Source organism: Poecilia formosa, unplaced genomic scaffold (assembly GCF_000485575.1).
Source record: "Poecilia formosa unplaced genomic scaffold, Poecilia_formosa-5.1.2 Scaffold113, whole genome shotgun sequence".
Lineage (NCBI taxonomy): Eukaryota > Metazoa > Chordata > Actinopteri > Cyprinodontiformes > Poeciliidae > Poecilia > Poecilia formosa.
In genome coordinates, this window is record NW_006800052.1 from 951639 (window position 1) to 972469 (window position 20831).

The window sequence follows — 20831 nt, forward strand, 5'->3', positions numbered from 1 at the left end:
AGGTAGATGAACAGTAAATTCTGCCTTATTGCCAGACGAAGGTGGTATTTAGAAGTTCAAAGCCATATTTAAACTTACTTCGGAGGCTTTGCTTTACAATCATACAAACTCTCGTTACATCTAGGGTAGTTCACTTTGTATGAAACAGAAGCTATACAGATAATCCTAATAACAGAGTTCTGCATTCCCTGCTGAGGAGATGCACAGAACAAATAAATGTGTGGATAATTTTTGATATAAGAGGAAACAATCAAATGTCAGTACTGTACACCGCTTCTGTTATTAGATAGAAACAACTGAACAGGCAGGAAATCTGTGTGCGATGATGGACTCAGACCTGAGCCTTCATTGACACATACGCGCAGTCACAAAGTCAGTCTTCTGTCACCTGAAGAATATTTCCAGGATGAAATGACCAATGTCCGAACAAGATCTAGAAAACTTGACATTGCATTTATCTTTAGTCATATTGACTCCAGCAGTATACCAAAATACGTTTAAGACCTGTTGTATTAATTTTCCACTCAGGTCTTATGATTCAAGTTCTACTCTGCATTCCCAGAATCAAAACCAAACATTGAGAAACATCAATTCAGCTTGTATGAAGAAACTTCCAGAAAACTGCAAAAATGTTGAAACTCCATGTTCCTCTAAATCAAGGCTTAAAAATTAATTTCTTTAGTATTGTATTTGATTAATAACAGCTGGAATACAAAAAAAAATACAGTCTGTCCTTCGACCTCTCATTGCTTTGCTTCTACAATGTTTTTGCTTATTTGTCGTTTGATTTTCCTTTTACTCATGTAAACCACTTTGAATTGCCTCGTTACTGAAAATGTATCAGTTTATATGTTATTACATATAAACTTGTCTGGTCAAACGATTGTGGCTGAAGTTGGCTAGACAGTGTCGTTCATGACCTGAACCAATATGGGCTGGAAGGAGGAAACCATTACTCTGAAAACTAACTTTGGATAAAGCAACAAATTTTAGTGCATTTGTGTAACTACAGTCCACTTTGTTTTTCTTCTACTTTACACATTTGACATTTCAGGAGTCAGGATCAACTTAAATGACACAGGAGTATTCTACAAGATCAACCTAGCGATGCAGCTCATCTCATCTACACATATCATTTCAGTCATTTCTCTTCAAATAGCCAACATGTATATTTTCTGCATGAAGTTTGAACTTTCTGCCTGTGCATGTTCAGGTTTTCTAAGAGGTCTCGAGCATAGAAAAGATTCGAGCATAGGAAAGATTTGAGCATTAATCAAGATTCATTTTTCCTAAGTCTGAATGCAGCTTCTATTCTAACTACATCAACGATTGCTTAAAAGTTTGATTTATGTCTACAATTCAGTTTCAAGACTCTGATTTGTTTTACCATTTAGTTTTCAGTCAAAACATTAAAACAGTGAGACAGAAGCCATCATGCTGTGACATTGTGCTTGCAAACCTTGGTTCCCGGCATTCCTCGTCTCACCTTTACACAACGTATTTCACTGCAACGCCACTTTTTGACAGCAGGGGTCTCCACTGGCTTTTGTTTATTAAAGTATAAGCAGAGGAAGGAGCGCTTAGAATAGAGCAAATTAGAGGAAGTAGTTTTATTTCATAATTATTACAAAGTGTACAGAATATAGAATGCTACATATTTAACATTTATACACTCATCATTACAGTGCGGAAAATATGAGATGTTTTTTTTTGTTTTTGTTTTTACCAATTTCCAGTAATCATAAATAACCTTTTAATAACGACTGACTCACATCGTTCCACTGTCTTACCAGCAGCATTAAAGTAGGTTTTAATTTGCAAAAACACAAGACTTTAAAGTCATTGCTTGAAACCAACCGTTGCATCAAAAGAAGATGTTTTTACACCAAAAAGTCAATAAACTCTAACTGTACAACTCAAATAACAAAGCTAATTTGGCTCTTCATGGTCAAAATATTACTGCGTTACAGCCACAAAAGCAATAAATTAATTATGACTGCCAAAAACATTTGTTTTTCCAGGTACCTTGGTAATCCTCTAGTGTGGATCTTCTGTTATGCAAGCATACCCTGAGAAAACTAAAGTGTGAAACACACACACATACGTGTCAGGAAATCAATACTAAACACAAGCAATTCTGGAATGCAAAATACTAATTTGATTAAAAATCTGTTATAAACATAAAAATGATACGATAACAAGAAAAGTGTCATCCTGCAGTAGCATAAACCGTACCGCCTCAACATACTGTCAATATATGTTTTTCTATGGGATTACTGAATCTAAAAAGCCGTTTTCTTGATTATATAACCTTTGGTCTAATCATCAGATTTGTTGTTTTTACCTACTTGTGATGTAAGACACGGAAATCTGGAACTGTAAATAAAGTGTCAGCACACACAGATGAATAATCACAGCACTATGTAGACACACACTGCACTGGTGACTCCAACTGGGGCTAAAAGATGGCGTTTATAAACAGAGAAAATGTGAAGGTGTTGTCTAAAAATAACAGCTGATGTTTTAAAAACAGATGTTGGACCAAAACTGAGGAGAAACAGATAAACATTAGTCCTTTTTCACAGAGAATGTAACCCAACATGCTAAATTCAAGCAACATTCATTCACTGGAAAGTGTCAATTTCAATATTATCCGACTATAATAATGACAATATTCATAAAAACTATAACTATATCCAACAAGAAATTGACGCTTGCTTCATTTTTTTCCCATTAAACATAAAATAATTTTCTTTGTTAAAATACACATTTCGAGCTAAATATCAGGCATTCAAACTTCACAAAGTTGGGTCTCTACAGCAACCGTGCCTTATGTGTGTCAAAGGAAACAAATTGAGGCCGTCTATTAGTGCAATCAGCTGGCAGCTGATTTCAGCTTCATTGGAATGGCAATGCAGCGACTGCATTGCTGTGCCCAAACGTTACAATATATCGCTTACTGAAGCAGGACAGGAAGCTGCAGGTACTAAATATACAGCATTGGCTATTTGTCCCAGGTTAGCTTTGGAAAAAGGAGGACAGAGTGGCACCCTTTAAGATGTAAATAACTAAATCCTCCAGCCATTTACTCAAAATTGACCTTTTTACGTAATGTAGGTTTGGATTCATTTTACTCAGAACAGATAAAGCCAACAAGATATGACATGATGCATGATTTTGTCTGCTTTCTGGTAAACCCAGCGAACACCTCTCCCTTTTTCCCAGAACTATTCAAAGGCTAAAATGAAATGCCGATCATTTGAGAAAAACATGAACTATTCATTCCCTTTAACAGCCATCAAGAAAGAAAGAAAGTGAAATTATCCTAATACCAACGACAGGGTAGTGCATTGCACTTTAGAGTGTGAAACAATTTAAGGCATTTATTTAATTTTGCTTTAAAAGGATTAAGGAATTAATTAGATAGCAACTGTCACGATTTAAAAAAACAAAAACAAAAAAAAAAACAAAAAAAAAAGCAATTTACACTTTAAGAGAACAAATAAAAGGTGAGATTTCACCGTGGAACTAAGCGAAGGTACGCTGACGTGGTGAAGTGTCCATGGCCCTACATGAAGTGCACCACGCAGGAGTCACACCATGTTGGTCTGAGTGTTTGGACTGCGGCTCTGCAGGTCCTGGACCTGGTCGAGGACCCAGCCGACGCCCGGTCGCTCCTGGGGATTCGAAACCATTATGGAGCTCAGCAGCGTCTGGAGACCGTTGGAGTAACTGAATCAAAAACAGACACACAAAAGATTAATTCACCTCCAGTGATGCAAATGTTGAGCTAATAGTTTAGATTTGAATCACAAACGACAAGAATTTTACTTGTTGTTATTTTGCTGGAAGAAGTCGTCAAAAGCAACAAGACACAGTGCAAGACAGAAGTAGTGGATGAAAAATGCAAGAAGTGTAAAGAAATCTTGGTTAACAACTGCTACAAAACTTTAAAAATGCTGTTGTAAGCGCTCATCGTTGTTGTTGCAGTTTGAATACTGACCTACAAGTTGAAGGGATGGTCACTGGATTCTGGACAGCCAGAGCGACACTGTCCCCCTTCTGAAAGATCAGATCATAAGGGCCCTCCAGCATCATCATGCAGTACAGCACGCAGCCCAGCGACTGGAGGTTTATGGAAACACACACAGAGGAAGAACTAAAGATTTTCACTTTTATTTCAAGCGTCAGAGAGATCCAGAGTTAAATACAGTGAATAAACTGGACAATTTGCTCAAAACGGGGAGGAAGACGTCTTACCCAAATATCAGTACGCTCATCTATAATGCAGTGACTTTCGACGTTAAAGAGTTCAGGAGCTCGGTAGGAAATGGTACATCGTTGGGCCGCCCAGTCCTGCACAGTCATGGCTTCTCTGGAGCCTCTGACCTATTTAAAAAAAATAAAAAATAGATCAATAAGTATTCAAGTCCTGACAGGGTGAGTAACGCCTAAAAGTAAATCTAGTAAACTTCAACGTTCACAGCACAAATAAAACTAAAATACAATCTTTGACACCATTTCTGAACACCCAAGTTATGAATTTAAAGAGAAATGCTTTTTTTCCCCTGAATTAACAGATAAAAACAGTGCTGTTGATTTGAAAACAAAATACATGTACAATGGCTGCACTGAGAAAAACTACCAGAAAGACAGAAGATGTTAGGATGTGAGCCTCATCTTATGAAGAGTTATAATAGCATCAACAATGCTAAGCTGCCACCTAGTGGTGAAAAACCAGAACCTTTTATTGAAAAAGAAAACCTGTTGGAGTATTCAGCATCATTTATGAATCAATGGCAACTATATACTATGTTTTAACACTTCTGTCTCTGCGACAATATGTGTCTAAGTGACAATATGTGTTGCAGTCTGTTGATCACATCAAATTAACTTCATAATTTTATAGGCGGCTATCACCATGTGAACATATTCACAATTGATAAGTAAAGATTTTCCAACTTTCCATAGACGTCTACTCTTACCTCAATTCTTGCCCGGTTCATTGAGCCCAGATCCATTAGAACTGGCCGGTCTTCCTCATCCAAGAGAACATTTGTGGGTTTCAGATCCCTGTCAGATTTAAATAAAATTACACAAATGGTGGACAATAATAACCAGACAGCTTTTTACACACAAGTCAGTCACAAAGTTATAAACACTGAAAGCTGAATTCTGTAGGAATGGCAAACTTAGAATGTTTTGGCAAAACAAAAAAAACAAAACAAAAAAAAAAACAGCACATCAGCAGACTTGCTAATTTAAACGTTTTTACACAGCAGTGCTGTCAAATATTCATACACATCACTCTTATCACACTATGTTTTCAATAATCAAAAGCCTTCATCACTCTTCTCGTGCTTTTCTGTGATGGACGAGCAGATTGGGCACAGATGAATAAAACTAATCTTATTAATCTGTTCATGAGCATAAGTCTCAACTTCTGTAGTTATGATATTGGGCAGGCTGCGTGTTAACATACAAGATATGATTAGCTGTTCCGCCAGATTGGTCAGATAAACGTAGATGCTCTTCACATCGCCCCTCCATGATGTCCATCTTCAATAATTATTTGCAGTGTTTCTGCAGATGGTTATTTCTTTCTTGGACCAAATAAATTAATATTTACTTAAAACAACTGCATCTAAAAAAATATGTGAAACTAATCTGTATTTCTTTATGGAATCCTCCTGTGATCATATCTTTTACATAGACCCACTTGCGCTTTGTGTTTTGGCACATGGATGCATACAACATCACATAAAATACAACAAATACGATTTGCTCATCTCTGAAAGTTGGGCGACGTTACCTGTGGGCATAGCCTTTGTCATGAATAGTCTTCAAACCAGAGCAGATTCCGCGGAAGATTTTCAAAATCTGGTTTTCTGGCATTGAGCTCCCTTTGTCTCTTAGCTTCTCTAAGACAGACCACAGGGTTCCTTTCTGCTCACAAACACACAAACAAATCACAACAGGATCACACTGTGGCAAGTTTCCTTCGTCCTCCAAATTACAGCATCGACTTACTCTAACGAAAGGCAGAAGTAGCCAGGCTTCCGTCTTGCCTCCGCTGTCAGAGAAGGCATATGCAACCAGGCTCAAGATGTTGGGATGATTAAACATCTGATGCATTTCCACCTCCGTCTGAGCCTCCTGGCGAGCCTGGCGATCATGACATAAGATCCTCTTCAGAGCGTAGAACTGTCCGTCCTTTGCCCCCTCAACCAGATCAACGTAGCTGAACCCACTGAATTGACAGAGAGAAAGCCGGTTAGAGGAAGCATGACAATAAAGGGGGGGGGGGTAATGTGAATCCTGCATGTTAGAGTTTGTATAAAAAAAAAAAAAAACTGAATTAGGGCTGCTGTGTAAAAGACAGAGCTTATATTTTGCATGATTTACAGTAAGATCCATTACTATAAATATAAAGTTGCACAGTAGGTGACATGAAACTTTACAACACAATCAAGTCAACTCACCCTTCATCCAGTTTCTGGACAAAGTAGTACTTTTTGTTATCAATGGTGATGGAGCCACGGGAGCATATACACAGGGCCTGTCCCATGCCGACTGGTACATTGTTTAACCAAAAACTTTACAAAGAACCTAAGAGAAACAATAAAGAAATTAGAAATACATGCATGAACAGAGGGCACATGCCTATGGTTTTACATATGCTGGTTGAAGGGTAATTAACCCTGAAGCCTGTGGTAGCATTAAATACATTAATTCCGAATGCTTTAAACTGTTTCAAGTTCTATTCAAACCCAGAAATGTAGGAATTCCTTCCCTGTAATGACTCAATCATCAAACAAACCTTTTCGATTAGAGGTGACGTTTCAAGGCTCAAGGAAATAAGTTGTAAAACATTTCAACCCCCTGGGTGGATTTAAAAAAATACCAGCGAAAAAGAAATTATGCGACATTATTTGGTAATAATGAGGATTAATATGTAGGATATTAGTCGCATGATACCTTAAGATAGCAGTGCCACAGAAAACGAAGGTTAGCTAACACAACACACAGACAGTATTTTCAAGCAATCTGTAATGCAGTTACCGTCTTAATTTCTTTTATATGTCTTAAAACTGATCCCCTGACATAATGTTTTTCTTAACTTGGTAACTGAATATTTCTTACCTGCTTCTCTCTTTCCCTTACAAGTTAGCTTGATATAATTTTTGTGTTTTTTTCCCCCTTCTGCTGCTTCTTCTTCGTCTCTATTTTGCGAATATTGTGAAGTTCATAAATCAAACAGCGCCAAATAAAGACTAGTGGCAGATGCCAGAGAAAGATATGATGGCGGATAACAGGCCTAACAGGAAAAATAGCTCCGACGACGGAGGTGATACTTGTGCTGTTTTGATGTTTAAAATCTAGTTAACACATAACAACTGTTAAATAGTATACTGATGTGCTACCCGTTTGCTTAAAAGAAGCTCGTCCTACAAATAGACGTTTTGTGAACTTCAACGAGAGAACTACATGTTAGCTTTAGCTGGCTACTGCTAGTACCATTAACGCTGGATTAAGGCTGCAAGTAATGTTACTTAAAGTGTGTTAATGAGGCTACAAACCATGAGCGAAGAGAATTACCGATCATTTACATGAGTTTGGGTAACTAGTCTTTTGTTATTTGTTAAGTTAAGCTAAGAATTTGCTAAGCTAACTTAGCACAGGCAGTTGCAAGGCAAACCTCTTGATGTAAGAGGAATTGGAGACACTATTAAATTACTTTTTGATTTATTGATGGCTAGATAAAAGAATAATGAAATAAGCAACTGCATTCAGTTTTTAATGCTGTTGGCTTTATTTTGTCATTTTTATTTGGCTCGTGTTAAATGCCAGATAAAAAAATGTGTCTAATTAAAATCACACAATCAGTTATCTATATGGTTTGTATCTGACTGAAACCACTATGAATTTTTGTTTTAAGGTAACCATGCATCGGTAGTAATAGTAGTATATTAAATATGATTAGCTCTTTTTTTAAGAATATGCTCTGTTTATGCTGCATAGTAGTGATATTCATGTGCATTCATTTTCACAAATCCTGAATAGACCTTTTAATATAATTCTTCATATGTGATCATTGTTTTTTTTCTCCCCCAACACATCAAAAATCATTTACTGAGTTAGGGAAAATGCATTGAAAAAAAATACCTACTATGTAGAGTAGGTAGTCACTACATTGTGACTACCTTGATATAAAGTAGAAAGCCTGCATGATCAAGTTTAAAGGCATTTGAAATATGTTTTTAAGAAACTAACCTTTTATTCTAGAATAATTTGACTAGCACTGTCACTGTTAAGATGGCAGCTGCAGTGACTTCAGTGTATCAATTCATGTTTTCTTCTAGTTTGTAATATCTGCAGTTTTCCTAGTGCTATCCTTGGCTTCATATGTGGTGTAAACTCTATCAGCTATTGCCATTAACTGTGACGTTCATAAATTAGACTTGTAATCTGAATTCTAAGCAAATAAGAACTTAAATTGTAGCTTTGAACACTCCCAGATCCCACAAAGCAGTTGTTCACCTTGGTGAGTTGTCTTGCCTCAAGCAGGGCCACAGGAGGAGGAGGACAGAGTGAAAACTAAGCCTGTCTCTTGTAGCACTGGGGGGGGAGATGGGACTGCTGTCAAACGCACATCTCAGCATCTTAACCTTGAAGACGAGGACGAGTCCTCAGCAGACCAACCAGCACCATGCAAAACCTCCAAAATTGGCTTCAGCATGGGCAGTAAAATGGCGAAGAAATCAAACCCTATTTCTATCAAACTAGGAGCAACGGTAAGTGTTGAGCAGTATATCTTTACAGAATACAATTTGTGCAGATAGTATTGTGAAAGTAGTTGCAGAACAGCCTTAAAATGAACACACTTAGGTCTGAGCCATGGAAATTTTGATGTCTTTGGGTTATAAAGATAAGCAGATTCTATTTCCATGTGTTTGTGTTTTGAAACAGCCTAAAGTTGGTTAATTACTATTTTTATTTTATATTTTTTACTTAACTCTTACTGAATATGAGGATGTCTTTTTGTTACTTTACAAAACAAGGAAGTGTGATGCTGCTTTGCCATTTTACTTTGTTATTTTGTCCCTGACTGGTTCTAGAAACCCAAAGAGGTAGTGCCATCACTTCCTCCAAAAAAGCTGGTGTCAGTTTTTAACGAAGATGATGATGTAAGTACCCGCTCAGAAAAAAAAACGTCATATGGAGTGGAATCGATGAAAAGTAGCTGATGTTAGGTTTTTTTTTTCCCTTGTGCAGAGCGAACCAGAAGAAATGCCTCCAGAAGCAAAGATGAGGATGAAGAACATTGGGAGGTACAAAAGCTGTGACAGTTTTGCCTGTTTTTGTTTTAGTAAATCAGTTTTTTATATTTTTTTATTTTTTTCAAAAAGAAAAAAAAAACACATTTTGTGAGGGAGATTTTTTTTTGTGTGTTAACTTTTTCTTAACTTGACCTAAGACGATAAACTTATCTTTTCAGGGAGACCCCAACATCTGCAGGCCCCAACTCCTTCAACAAGGGCAAGCAGGGCTTCTCTGATAATCAGAAACTCTGGGAGAGGAAGCTGAAGGCCCAGTCTGACAAGTTGTAAATCACTGCCACAAAGTTCTGTCACTAAATGACATTTTTATACTTGTTAATGTGAGATATCTACGAAGGCTCTCATTTTTGTCGCTGCAGCCTCGGTTTGTACAACTCGGCACACAGCAGTGAAGGCTAATTTCAGTCTTCCGCCTTGTGTTTACGCTTTTAACCACAGCTGGTTGATCTTAACTCAAGAGGAGACATTTTGCCTGGTGCCTCTTGTCTCCAGAGATGTGGAGTAGTAATGACGAAGGGAGAAGATGGCCAGAAAATAATTTACTTTTTTCTTCGCTACGTCTTGCTTTTGTTTTGTTGGCTAATTGGATGATTGGGATAGTCTCTGTCCTCATGCTGTTACCGTTTTTGTTCCCTCCTCCATGCGCTGGTTTGGTTTAATCCTAACAAGCACGTTGCTTGTCTGACGTTGGTGTAAAAATGTACATAGTGACAATGTTTTATTTTTTAATCCACAAACTAGTCGGTGGGTTAAATTATTAAGTGTAGGTTTTTATTTTCTTTTTGTTTTGCTTTCAGATTAAATTCTTTTTTGAATTTAGATCTTCACTTTTACTGCACAGCCCTTTGTTTTTACCAGCTCCCTCACCTATGAGAACACTTTTTATTTGTTTTCATTTCTGCCTCATTCGCCCTGTCAAACATGCAGCTGAAATCCAGTTTGTTGCGCTTGCAGTAAATGTTCTCTGTTGTCAAATATTTAAACATTGACTCGTTACCATGCACACTTTCTTGGTTGCCCTTTTGTTAAAATTAGGTACTTTCCCAAAACTATTTTCCTTTTGAATTTAACTCATCAACATGTGTGTTGTGTCTTCAACTCTTTTCCCACTATCCAAAATGTATAGTTTTGATTTTTCTGTGGATTACTCAGCCATTCGTTCTGACATCTCTGAATAAAATATATCAACACCTATTGCTGTTGTCTTTGTTTCAGTCATGTCTAGTGAATATGAATTTAAAAAAATGGTTTTCATTTATTTATTGCAGCAGTAGGAGAAATCATGATAAATTACATATTTATTTACATTTCAGATTCAGCTTTAGCTTTATGATACGGTCTTTTGGTGACGCATGTTTATGAAAACTAACGCATAATGAGTTCCAGCGGGGAAACGTTTTTCCCACACCTCAGGCCTCTCATTGCACACGTGAAGCCGGCCTCGCTCCGTCAGCTGGCATGGCTTTCTGCAAAGAGATCCAGAAGCTCCTGGCGGTCGTGGAAGGTGCGTCTGTGCTCCACTGCAGACTGGGAAGTACCTTCAAGGCTCTCTGCACCAGTTTGGGCAGTGGAGGTTCTGGCTGGATGAAGGATGCCGAAGTTCCTCTGGTCCAAATCAAGAGCATCTTGAGGGCAGAGTTTTGCAGTAAGGCCTAAAGATGTGGAAGAAGACGTGAGTCACTGGGGTTAAAATGACTTCACTAGTGAATCAGGATGGTAAACTGAAACATTCAGAAACTACAGAGGGTTCTTTGTGGAGTGAGCTTCTTTATTTCTTGCACCAGTACCGGTTTCAGTTTATGTCAAAACAGCCACAAAATGAAACCAAGTTGTTTTGTATTGCTCTCAGGATGAGTATAAACTGGATTTGTAACAGTTATGGTGTTTTCTTTTTTTTTCCACAAAGTTTTGTGCGGGCGCGTGGGGGAATTATGTAGAAAATGTTGAACTAGAGATTCTTGTGAATGAAAAGCAGTGGGGATGGTACTAGCTTGCGTTTCGTCTTCTGGTATTTAAAAAAACAACATGCAAAAACATTTAAATCCATAAGTATGTAAATAAAACAACTTAGGTGGAATTAATTTTGAATAATTATGTGCAATGCAAAATCTCAAAGCATAATTTATCATTTGATAACTTTCTATGAGAATGTAGAAACTATCCTTTTAAAACCATCCATTTTTGACTAATTGTGAATCTGTTATCTGGTGGATAAAAGAGCCAAAATTATTATTTTTTTTAATATTGTGAGTTTTTTATTTTATTTTCCAGTTTCCACTGTAGTACACTCTCAAAAAACAAAAAAACAAAACAAAAAAAATTAAAAAAAAAGGCAGCTAAAGGGATAGAAACCCCTCTGAAATATTCCGGCCTACCTTGACTCCTGATTCCAGTACAAACACAGCGTTGCTGCTGGCGAAATATTTAGCTGACAAGACACAGATGAGCATTCGACTTCTGTTTATAGTGAGAACCACATCGTTTGTATAAGCTGTAAAGCAAGATCAGATAATTAATTAAAAAAAAAGAAGAAACATTTGTGGAGACAGATACACACACGCAGCTGATGCTATTACCTCCTCCTGGAAGAATGTCCCTTTCCAGCAGACAGACGCGATACCCCCACTGGTCCTCTAACACCCGGGTCAGCCGCATTTCTATCGGTTCCTCACGGCTCTGCATCTCTACGTTTGATATTCGGAGGAGACGAAACATGAGCTATTTTGTTCTCTTTTAAATCCAAACAATGATACGCATATCGGCTCATACCTCCTGCGTCACTGTAAGGCTTGGGGGAAATGGCCAAACATTTTACCGCCTCTGCTGATGGACCAGTCCACACATATGACACGAAAACATCAAATTCCTTCTCTGCAAGGTAAGAAAAATATATACTTAAATATTAAAGTAGGAATTTATTTTGTTTTCTATCATAAGCAACATTCCTGTGTATTGTCAGAAAACTGCATCGATTTGCCTGATAAAAATAACGCGAGATTTCACAATGTCAGATCTTAGCAATGAGATTAGTCGTAGCATGCGCGTGTGCGTGTTTTCTGACCTTCATCATCTTTTCCAAACTGGAAGCGAGATCTGAAGATGAGCTGTAATTCCACCCACTTCACATGCAGGATGATTCCCAGGCTGACGACCAGCAGAAAGCAGCCAAACGGATAACCGACCAGTGACCGCCATTTCCCTGGAATGAAAGCACACACACATCTTAAAATGGCATTACTGTGTAGCTTAATTACTACAATACACAATCAGATAAACTATTTATTTTCTTATTGGCACCCCAACAAGGCAATTCATTTTTTTTTAGCATAATGACCAAGTATGACACATTATCGTTTTTTGCTAAAGGTTTTAAAATGAAACATAATCCATTAAAAAAATAAACTAAAGCTTCAAAATGATTTGAACTTTGGCCTCTTTGGGATTGAGTGAGAATGGAGAACATTTTCTAAAATAATGAAAAAATTGGTAAGTTTGGCTTAAAAATGTAATCAAATAAAAAACTTAAATGGATTTTTTTTAATCTTGTTATCTACTATAGTTGAAAATATAATTACTACAACATTTTGTCCAGACAAAAAATGAACCATAATATTTTTATCTTGGTGCAGCTACCTGAATAGCATTCTTTTGTTGTTGAGCTGATATGATTATGTTATCTTCTCAATCAAAATCTGAGCTTTTATAAATCCACGTGGTTTTAGTTTTGGGTTTTGCTTCATCAGTTCACACCCACACAAGTTTGATTTAAGGAAACTAAACGTAATAACCAAAGCGCCCAGTCATACCGATGTAGCTGACTCGGTTATTGTTTTTTATATGCAGCTGTTGGAGCGACGACGTAATTTTAAAAGCTCAAATGCTGAATTGAAAATGCATAACAAATGGAGCACAAATGAGCTACCTTGCTCTTTTTCTTTAAGTTTAATTGTGACATTGTTGTTTCCCACAGTGTTGCCGGCTAAGCAGGTGTATGCGTGCTTCAGGTGCTGAGGCGTCACTTCCTTTATGGTGTACGTCTGCGTAACCTTGATGTCTGAAAAGAAGACTTCTCTGGAATGTAGAAGAACATTAACTTACTTTCCATTTCAAAGCAAAGCTGTGAGTTGAAAGTGCCCTTATTCACTCACTCATGTCGCTCCGTGTCTACCAGGGTCATGTTGTCCATATCGCCGCCATAATTCATGAACCACTCTACTTTTCGAGAAATGTTTACCTCAAAATCAAAGTCTACCTCACACGAGAGGTTGTGAGGCTGACCTGAAACAGAAAACAACTTGTTTTAGATGTACAGGTATAAAATGCCTGGCTCAACTAGGCTGGGATATTCTAAATAGTCTATATCATGTAAATAAAAAAATCGGTGATTAAAAAAAAAAAAAATCAAGGATTTTGATGTTAGTCAATTTAGCTGCATCAACGCACTTACCAAGCTCAACCTCCTCAGTCATGTTGGCAGCTGGATACTTAACCACGGGAGGAGAGTTTGCTTCTGTAAATGCTGTGGTAACAGGAACTAAAGTTATATTTTCATTCTGCAAAACATGGGACTTCAAAGATGTTACGCTATACAAACATAGAAACTCTTACATATAAAAATGCAAAAAGAAATTAATCAGCATGCTATGTAAGACTATTGTTAATTTCATCCTTAAAAGTGCAGAACTAAAGTTGCAGCTTTTATAGTGGTGGTCACATTTACTGATTGTTCAGTTAATCTAGTGCATCTAATCGACAGCAACAGCCCTCCACTTTCCCTCTTCAGCCATAAAAAATCAGTGAGAATGTCAGTTGTTGATGGTTATTGAAACAGTATTTATTTATTTTTTTTAGATGACTATAAGTCATATTTATGTGAGTTTTGTTTAACAGGACAAAAATGTGTTTTTGTGTGTCACAGATTTGGGTTATCACTAACAATCTGTTAGTTTAAGTAGATATTTCAATACACTTTGGAGTAGGAAATGATATTTTACGAGTCTGGAAATCCTCCATCAAACTGTAAGAGATGAAACTCAGATTGCCAAGATTAACACAACAAAACGGTTTGTAGCATGGCTTCCTGCAAAGCTCTCGATAACTTGTCTCAGAATAAAAACCAAACATCACGCCAGCAAATTAGATAACACTTTCAAGTGGAGAAGGTAGAAAAAAAAAAGAAAGTGACTGAGAAACTCAGAGGTGAAACAGTAAAGCACTGGTAAGCCACAGATATGGAGCGATTAGATTAGTTTCATTTTTCTTTAAAAAAAAAAAAACAAAAAAAAAACAGTAAAAAGTACTGTGAAAACAGAGTTCTGGTGAACAAGTGCACCAAGAAGGATAAATAACAGCATTCTTAACAAATAGGGCTTATTTAATACTTTTATAAATACAATATACTCAATAAAGTAACTAGCTGGTTTAAGCAAAAAGCGGTTTCAAATGCTGCTGTGGATTTCCTCATGGTAGCATCTCTAAGTAAACGTTGCGCACTGCAGAAATGAAACAGTCAAAGTTAATGCAAGGGAAAATACTTACAATGGCAATATGTCATTGGGACTATTGTGTGTGTGTGTGTGTGTGTCCCTATTGAGACACACACACTTACTCAGTGGCCTTTTTCTTAGAGCCACAGATAATCCCCACAAAATGTTGTTTTTGAAATATTCAGACCCGTCTGGCAAGCCTCCAACGACCAGATTACCTAAATCCACATTCTCCCCCCGTTCTTATGCTTGTTGCCACTGCATTCAGACGTCTACATGCATTGAGTTGTGCAATTGATGAATTCTCTATTGGAGCTAAAAAGCACTTGAATCACTGGACATTATGAAATGTCACATAAGTGTGTTGAATAGTGTGAATTATCTCTTCTTTTACCTCTTGGTAAATTATTATTATTATCATTATTATTAAGTAGATTTGCTGCATCTGTACTATTAACACTTTGATACATAAAGTTGGACAATTAAAAACACAAGACAAAGAAACCGGAAAATATTTCACATTTTAAACGAACATGAACTTTACATTCAAGTGTGACTGCAGGAAAGCATTACTTGCGGTATGTAACTCTGTTTAGTGGGAAAAGGAAAACCACAAAGTATGCTATGAGCATGAGCGCTCTCGCTAACAGTGGAAAAACTGAATCTTGCATTTCTGAAACTTCCTCTCTGCCTCAGACCTAAACACTGACTGCTCATTAATATTTTGTTTTTTTTACCAATACACCTGATTTTAAAAGGTTATGAAGGTACTGTTTTTTTTAGATGATGTGCATTTTTCCAATAATAAAATATATATATATATATATATATATATATATATATATATATATATATAATGTTCAATATGTATATTTTATGTATTTTTGACACCACACATCTACCACAGCAGAGCAAAGGCTCCAGCAACCACACAGTCGACCACTTTCTGCAGAAGACGCCTCCTAGTTTCAGCAAACTAATTTATTGGTTGGGGGAAATAAAAACAAGCAGTTATGACAAACACGTCTCTCACTGGGTGATCTGGAAAAACCGCTGCCGTATTTGGGGGGTAATGCAACATACTGCCCATATAATGAAGACTCTTAACTTCATAAACTGTAAAGGTTTTCGAAGTTCTTGCAATCCTTTGAAAAATGATTCTGAGCCTGCTCACAAGTGGATGCATGCATAAAATGCAATCCTTTAAGTGGAGTGCTGCTTGAAAGGCATACTAGGACATGGAAATTTATGTTTAAAAGACCCAGAAAATGTTTCTGCTTGAACGCAGTTGTTGCATGCATTTGTCAATTCATTACTGAATGACATGGCAAAAATGTAAGACTTATTTGTTTTGTCTATTGCATTTTGCAGAACTGTGACCTTGTGATTTTTCAGTGCAGATTTTGTGTGTTCGTAGAACAGGTGTGAGCAGTATGTCTGCTTTGCAGTACAGAGGAGGTGCTTAGTGATAAATCAAAACTTTCAGACTTTTGTTTCTTTGCTCTTAACATGAGTGTGATTCACTGTGGCAGTCATGGTGTAGCACATGCATGAAACGTCTTCAGATTAGGTTTTTGAATTATAGCAGAAATATCGAAAAGTCTTACGTATGACTTTAACGTGGACGGCCCTCCTGAAGACCCACGCGACTCCTTGCTCAGTTATTCGTCTGTCACAATAAAATACACCCGTGTCCTCTCTGTAGACTGTGCAGAGATGAAGCTCCCCGTCTTCAACACAGGATTCTCTCGCTATAGATACGAGTCTGTTTTTCTGCAAGAAGGCATACAGGAGTGAATTTGGGACCTAGGAGCATGTCACCGCTCCCATTTGGCACTGGCGAAGTACCTCAGTCATGAAAAACAATCAGAAATGGATTCTACAAGGAAGTGGTTTTGGGTGTTGTGAGAGGTTGTCACTTTGCTCTTGTATGTACTTCACCTTGTACCAAACCACACCTGTGTTGTTATAACAGGCATGTCCGGGACAGGGGATGCGTCCCTCAATGTGAGCCAGCAGCATCACGCTGCTCTCTTCAGGCTCGAAGCATCTCAAACTGGTTTTTGCGATGACCTGCAGAGTCGAATTTGACCTGCAGCAACAGTCAAGTTGGAGAGGTGGGATCAACAATACTTTAACCAAGAAACTTTTAGTATGTAGAGTATTAAAACATACGTTTTTAAGGAACAGCATATAAACATGAACCCAATGTTCGAGGCACTTTAGTGAATGGAGTTAAACTCTAGCTTTCAGTTAAAATGAATGTTGTTACAGTGACCACATGAGTTACCCTGTGAAGCTTCTGTTTTCTCCAGCATCTTTAGCCACAAACTCTTCCCCACATGCTTTGCCGTCGTCAGCTCCGGCTCTCTTCACAGGGGACTTCTCAGATGGATCGCATGGCATCACAAAGACTTCCCCCTCCACAGCTTTGTAGTGATGAAACGGCTGATCTGCAGACAGGAGCTTTGCAGCTGCATCAAACTCTTTTTGTTCCTTTGACCAAATTGTTCAGTTGTTTATAAGTTCCTGCACGCTAGCTTTGAATCTTTAGGCACGTTCATAAAAAGCCGGAAGGAGTACCTGTCAAAATCCTCTGTTGTTGTTTTTTCCCACAGCATCCCTTTGCGATAGTTGGAATGAAAAAGCAAAACAGAACGATTCCGGTTCGCATGTTCCGTCTCCAAAACCACAGGCTTGTTGATTTGATCGGTGGAAGAAATGCAGATCTTTACATCGCACTAATTCTTTTCTTTTCTTTTCTTTTTTTTATGACCAGTCAGAAGTGATGTTTCGGATATTTTCTCTTCTTCATCTTAAACGTTATCGACTTCTCTCTTGAGGGGTGAATCTTGTGGTGTTATTTTCAAAGGACAAACTGCGCTCATAGTGGGTTGACGCACTGTTTCCTGTTTGCTTGTCTTTGAACATGATTTCTATGAAATCTAACATGGTAGCCACTTCCTATGTAAACAGTACATATATATATACATATATATGGTGTTGAGATGTCCGTTTTTGGTCTCGTGAAATTATTTGTTTGGCATTTTGGAGATAAGCACAAAAGCAAAAAGGGAAGAAAGAAAACATCCACAGTTATGGTTAACCTTGCATGACCTATTTGAAATGACTTCTCTAAACCTGACCTATATCATCTCACCGTTTCTCATGCTTCTTGCTGCATGCAAACGCAGCACTTGATTCAAATCTGCTTTTTCATTTTTGCATCCTTGTCACATTTTTGCATCTACATACTGTGTAATTCGGAGGACAATGTCAGGATGCAGGGATGTGCTTTAGGATCATGTCACGTGAGCACGGCACTAAAGTTATGTGAAAGAGTTTGTTTCCATGGCTTAATTACCATCTGCTGGATTTCCATATAATGAGGGAGTTTTCTGTCCCTCCAGTGCAGATGTGCCGTTGCGCCTCCTAAAGTCAATGAACGCTTTTCCACTGCAAATTAGAAAAGCCTCTTTGCTTACCATTTTAATTCTGATTTTAAGACCCACCTCTTGTTCTTAGCTTTCAGTCTGATACAAGTGGTTCATTTATTTGTATTTTCTTTACATGTATTCTATTTTGTATTTCATATTGTATTTTCCTGTTTCGACATTTTTCTTGAATTTTATTTCCACTTCTTTTTGTTCAGCACTTTGGTCAGTGCCTGCTGTATTAAAGGTTCTTTACAAATAATGTTGACTTGGCTAAAAAACAGAAATAGGAATCAATTTAGAGAACGCCAGAAAATTTCATATGCAATAAATGAAAAATAAATAAATAAATTATCAACATGACTAAAATTCTAGTAGATTTAAAAATACAAAGATAATTTTAAATCAGAATACTTTTCCTGCACTAACTTTGTATACGCTTGTGGTCTAATTTCATAGTTTTAAAATAGAGCAAGATTTTTTTTACTTTTATAAATTTGAGAATATATATGTCAATTAATTAGTGTTGTGAAACTGTATTTAACATAGCTGCCTGAATACCTTTGTGACATGTTTGGCCTGTGGTTGTAAAGTTTAAGATCTGCCTCATGACTAACACCAATTTTCAGAGGAAGGTAATTTATTTAATGCTAACTGTGAGTCGCAAACAGCAGTAGTCTCTGAGAATTGGATGATTCTTGTACGGGGACTAATTTAGTTTCATGTACACATTTTTGTGCAGAAACTTTAAACTCAGTGGAGATGACTTGTACTGTGTTCATACACAGTACAAGTGTACTTGTACATTCAGTATTGGAGCTGAAATGGAAATAGCAAAAGTAACAGAACAGATCGATACCATCTGTTGTGTTACCGTGACAAGCAGCATTGTCTGAGAAGACGAGACAAGATTATTCTGAAGAAATAGTTCACCACATCCAGTATCATGTTCTAACCGTCGGGGTCTCATGGGCTCAAATCTGATTTTACAATGCACTGCTATGCAAAAGTTTCAAATCACCCATCATTCGTTTACGCATCCAGCCTTTTTTTTTCCTTGCAATATTTAGAAGAGTTGAAGAAAATTCATTTTCTTCTTTAAATTTTAGTTGTTTTCTGTCTTTTGAATGTTTTCATATTGCTCTGTAACATTGTACATAAACTGGTTTTATTATGATCCGTTGTTAGACTCTTGGCTCATTGAAAGTGTAAAACTAAATGGGGCAAATATAAAGACCTGAATGCCTCAGTGGGCTTTTGGTTGACTACATTCCTGATGAATTGTTGTTTAATAGGAGTGCAGGAGGGGAAGTACCAGGAGATAACTGTGGAAATAACTTAAACAAAACTGAAGATGAGCAAGAAGGTGATTGATGTCAGGAGGAAGAAGATAGCTTCATGGCAACTAGGGAGACGGTGTAGGGTTTGTGAAGGGCATCAATCGCCAAGGTGCTACTACCAACATCCAACGACTATCGACTTGAATGGAAACACCCCACCCCACCCGCACACACACACACATACACACACACACACACACACACACACACACACAAAAGAACCCTCTAATGTCTCATAATTGTACGGCAGGTTCACCAAGTTACAAGAAAGTGATGAGTAAAATCTATTTCCTGGGGAAGCTTAGATCTTTTTTTTAAGATCTTAAAATGTGTTTTTTGCTTTCATGGTGTGTTGTGGCCATTGCGACATTCTTTGTTGTGGTTTGCTCAGAGGGCAGGCAAAGAGCCAGCAGCAGTAAACAATGTTGTGCCACACACTGAACTGGACTGGACCTGAGGTACAACATTCGCCTCGCTTTCATAGCAGCTGGCTATGGAAGCAGAATTACCCAGAAATAAATGCCAGCATTTGAAAAGATTTTGGTTCAGATTGGTATGAATAGTAGAACGTAAGAAACTTATCATAGTAAATGGTGAAAACAAATTGCATGTACTTTATTCCAGAAAGTTTTTACTAGTCAATAATCAACATTTAAAATTATTAGTAATTGTAAATTAACATTATAAAAAAATACAGTTCGATTATGTCTATTTTCTTCCAAAAACCTTTCATTTGTCTCAGACTTTTCATGTCTGTTGCAGCTTTCGTATAAACAGAGGTTACAATGAGCACATTCTTCATATTTTACAGTTCTGGGACTTCATTTGTGGAAATAAAGTTATTTTGACTAGATATTCACGATCCAGTGAGAACATATCGGATAAATCTTAGCAAAAGAATTTAAAATAGATGAAAACCAAAAGCTGAGGTGTTAATGTACACAGCAACAAAACACATGACAGATAAATTCACAAGTACTCAGTGGTATTGTAATGAAATCCCATTACTTGGATGACTCAGTTATACGTTGATTCCTGCTGTTTTTCTGTTACTTACTTTTAACAAAAAAAAACCCCTCACCTGACGTATTGCCCTGGCAACCACTAGAGCCAAGTTTACCTCTTAGGAAAAGGGTGACGTCAATTTTAAACTTCACATATGTAGCAACAATCACAGCCATCACCACCACAATGCAAGCGATGCATGCAGTTAGAATGACATATGAAGGA

The 20831-nt window shown here is 37.3% G+C and overlaps 3 protein-coding genes across 4 annotated transcripts; 1 reads left to right on the forward strand and 2 right to left on the reverse strand.

The window, feature by feature from the left end:
- Nucleotides 1-1595: 1595 nt before the first annotated feature.
- Nucleotides 1596-7172, reverse strand: stk16 (serine/threonine kinase 16). The gene is made up of 8 exons (XM_016675414.1): nucleotides 7142-7172; nucleotides 6483-6607; nucleotides 6031-6250; nucleotides 5813-5946; nucleotides 4986-5073; nucleotides 4261-4389; nucleotides 4004-4125; nucleotides 1596-3732 (listed from the first exon to the last, which is right to left on the reverse strand). The coding sequence occupies exons 2-8, from the start codon at nucleotides 6566-6568 to the stop codon at nucleotides 3594-3596; spliced, it is 918 nt and encodes a 305-aa protein (XP_016530900.1). The 5' UTR covers nucleotides 6569-6607; nucleotides 7142-7172; the 3' UTR covers nucleotides 1596-3593.
- Nucleotides 7173-7245: 73 nt separating this feature from the next.
- Nucleotides 7246-10535, forward strand: pcnp (PEST proteolytic signal containing nuclear protein). Of its 2 annotated transcripts, none has more exons than XM_007560123.2 (5): nucleotides 7246-7348; nucleotides 8569-8795; nucleotides 9120-9188; nucleotides 9277-9332; nucleotides 9500-10535. In XM_007560123.2, the coding sequence occupies exons 1-5, from the start codon at nucleotides 7285-7287 to the stop codon at nucleotides 9609-9611; spliced, it is 528 nt and encodes a 175-aa protein (XP_007560185.1). In that variant the 5' UTR covers nucleotides 7246-7284; the 3' UTR covers nucleotides 9612-10535. The 2 variants fall into 2 exon arrangements, with proteins under 2 accessions (XP_007560185.1, XP_007560184.1); XM_007560122.2 differs by having other exon boundaries at nucleotides 7255-7348; nucleotides 8566-8795.
- A 51-nt stretch (nucleotides 10536-10586) lies between these two features.
- Nucleotides 10587-17703, reverse strand: LOC103143549 (interleukin-18 receptor accessory protein-like). The gene is made up of 12 exons (XM_007560127.2): nucleotides 17411-17703; nucleotides 17118-17280; nucleotides 16769-16919; nucleotides 16435-16600; nucleotides 13789-13860; nucleotides 13490-13619; nucleotides 13264-13412; nucleotides 12403-12540; nucleotides 12111-12212; nucleotides 11918-12025; nucleotides 11717-11832; nucleotides 10587-10993 (listed from the first exon to the last, which is right to left on the reverse strand). Exons 1-12 carry the CDS (start codon nucleotides 17499-17501, stop codon nucleotides 10760-10762), a joined length of 1620 nt encoding a protein of 539 aa, XP_007560189.1. The 5' UTR covers nucleotides 17502-17703; the 3' UTR covers nucleotides 10587-10759.
- Nucleotides 17704-20831: the final 3128 nt, after the last annotated feature.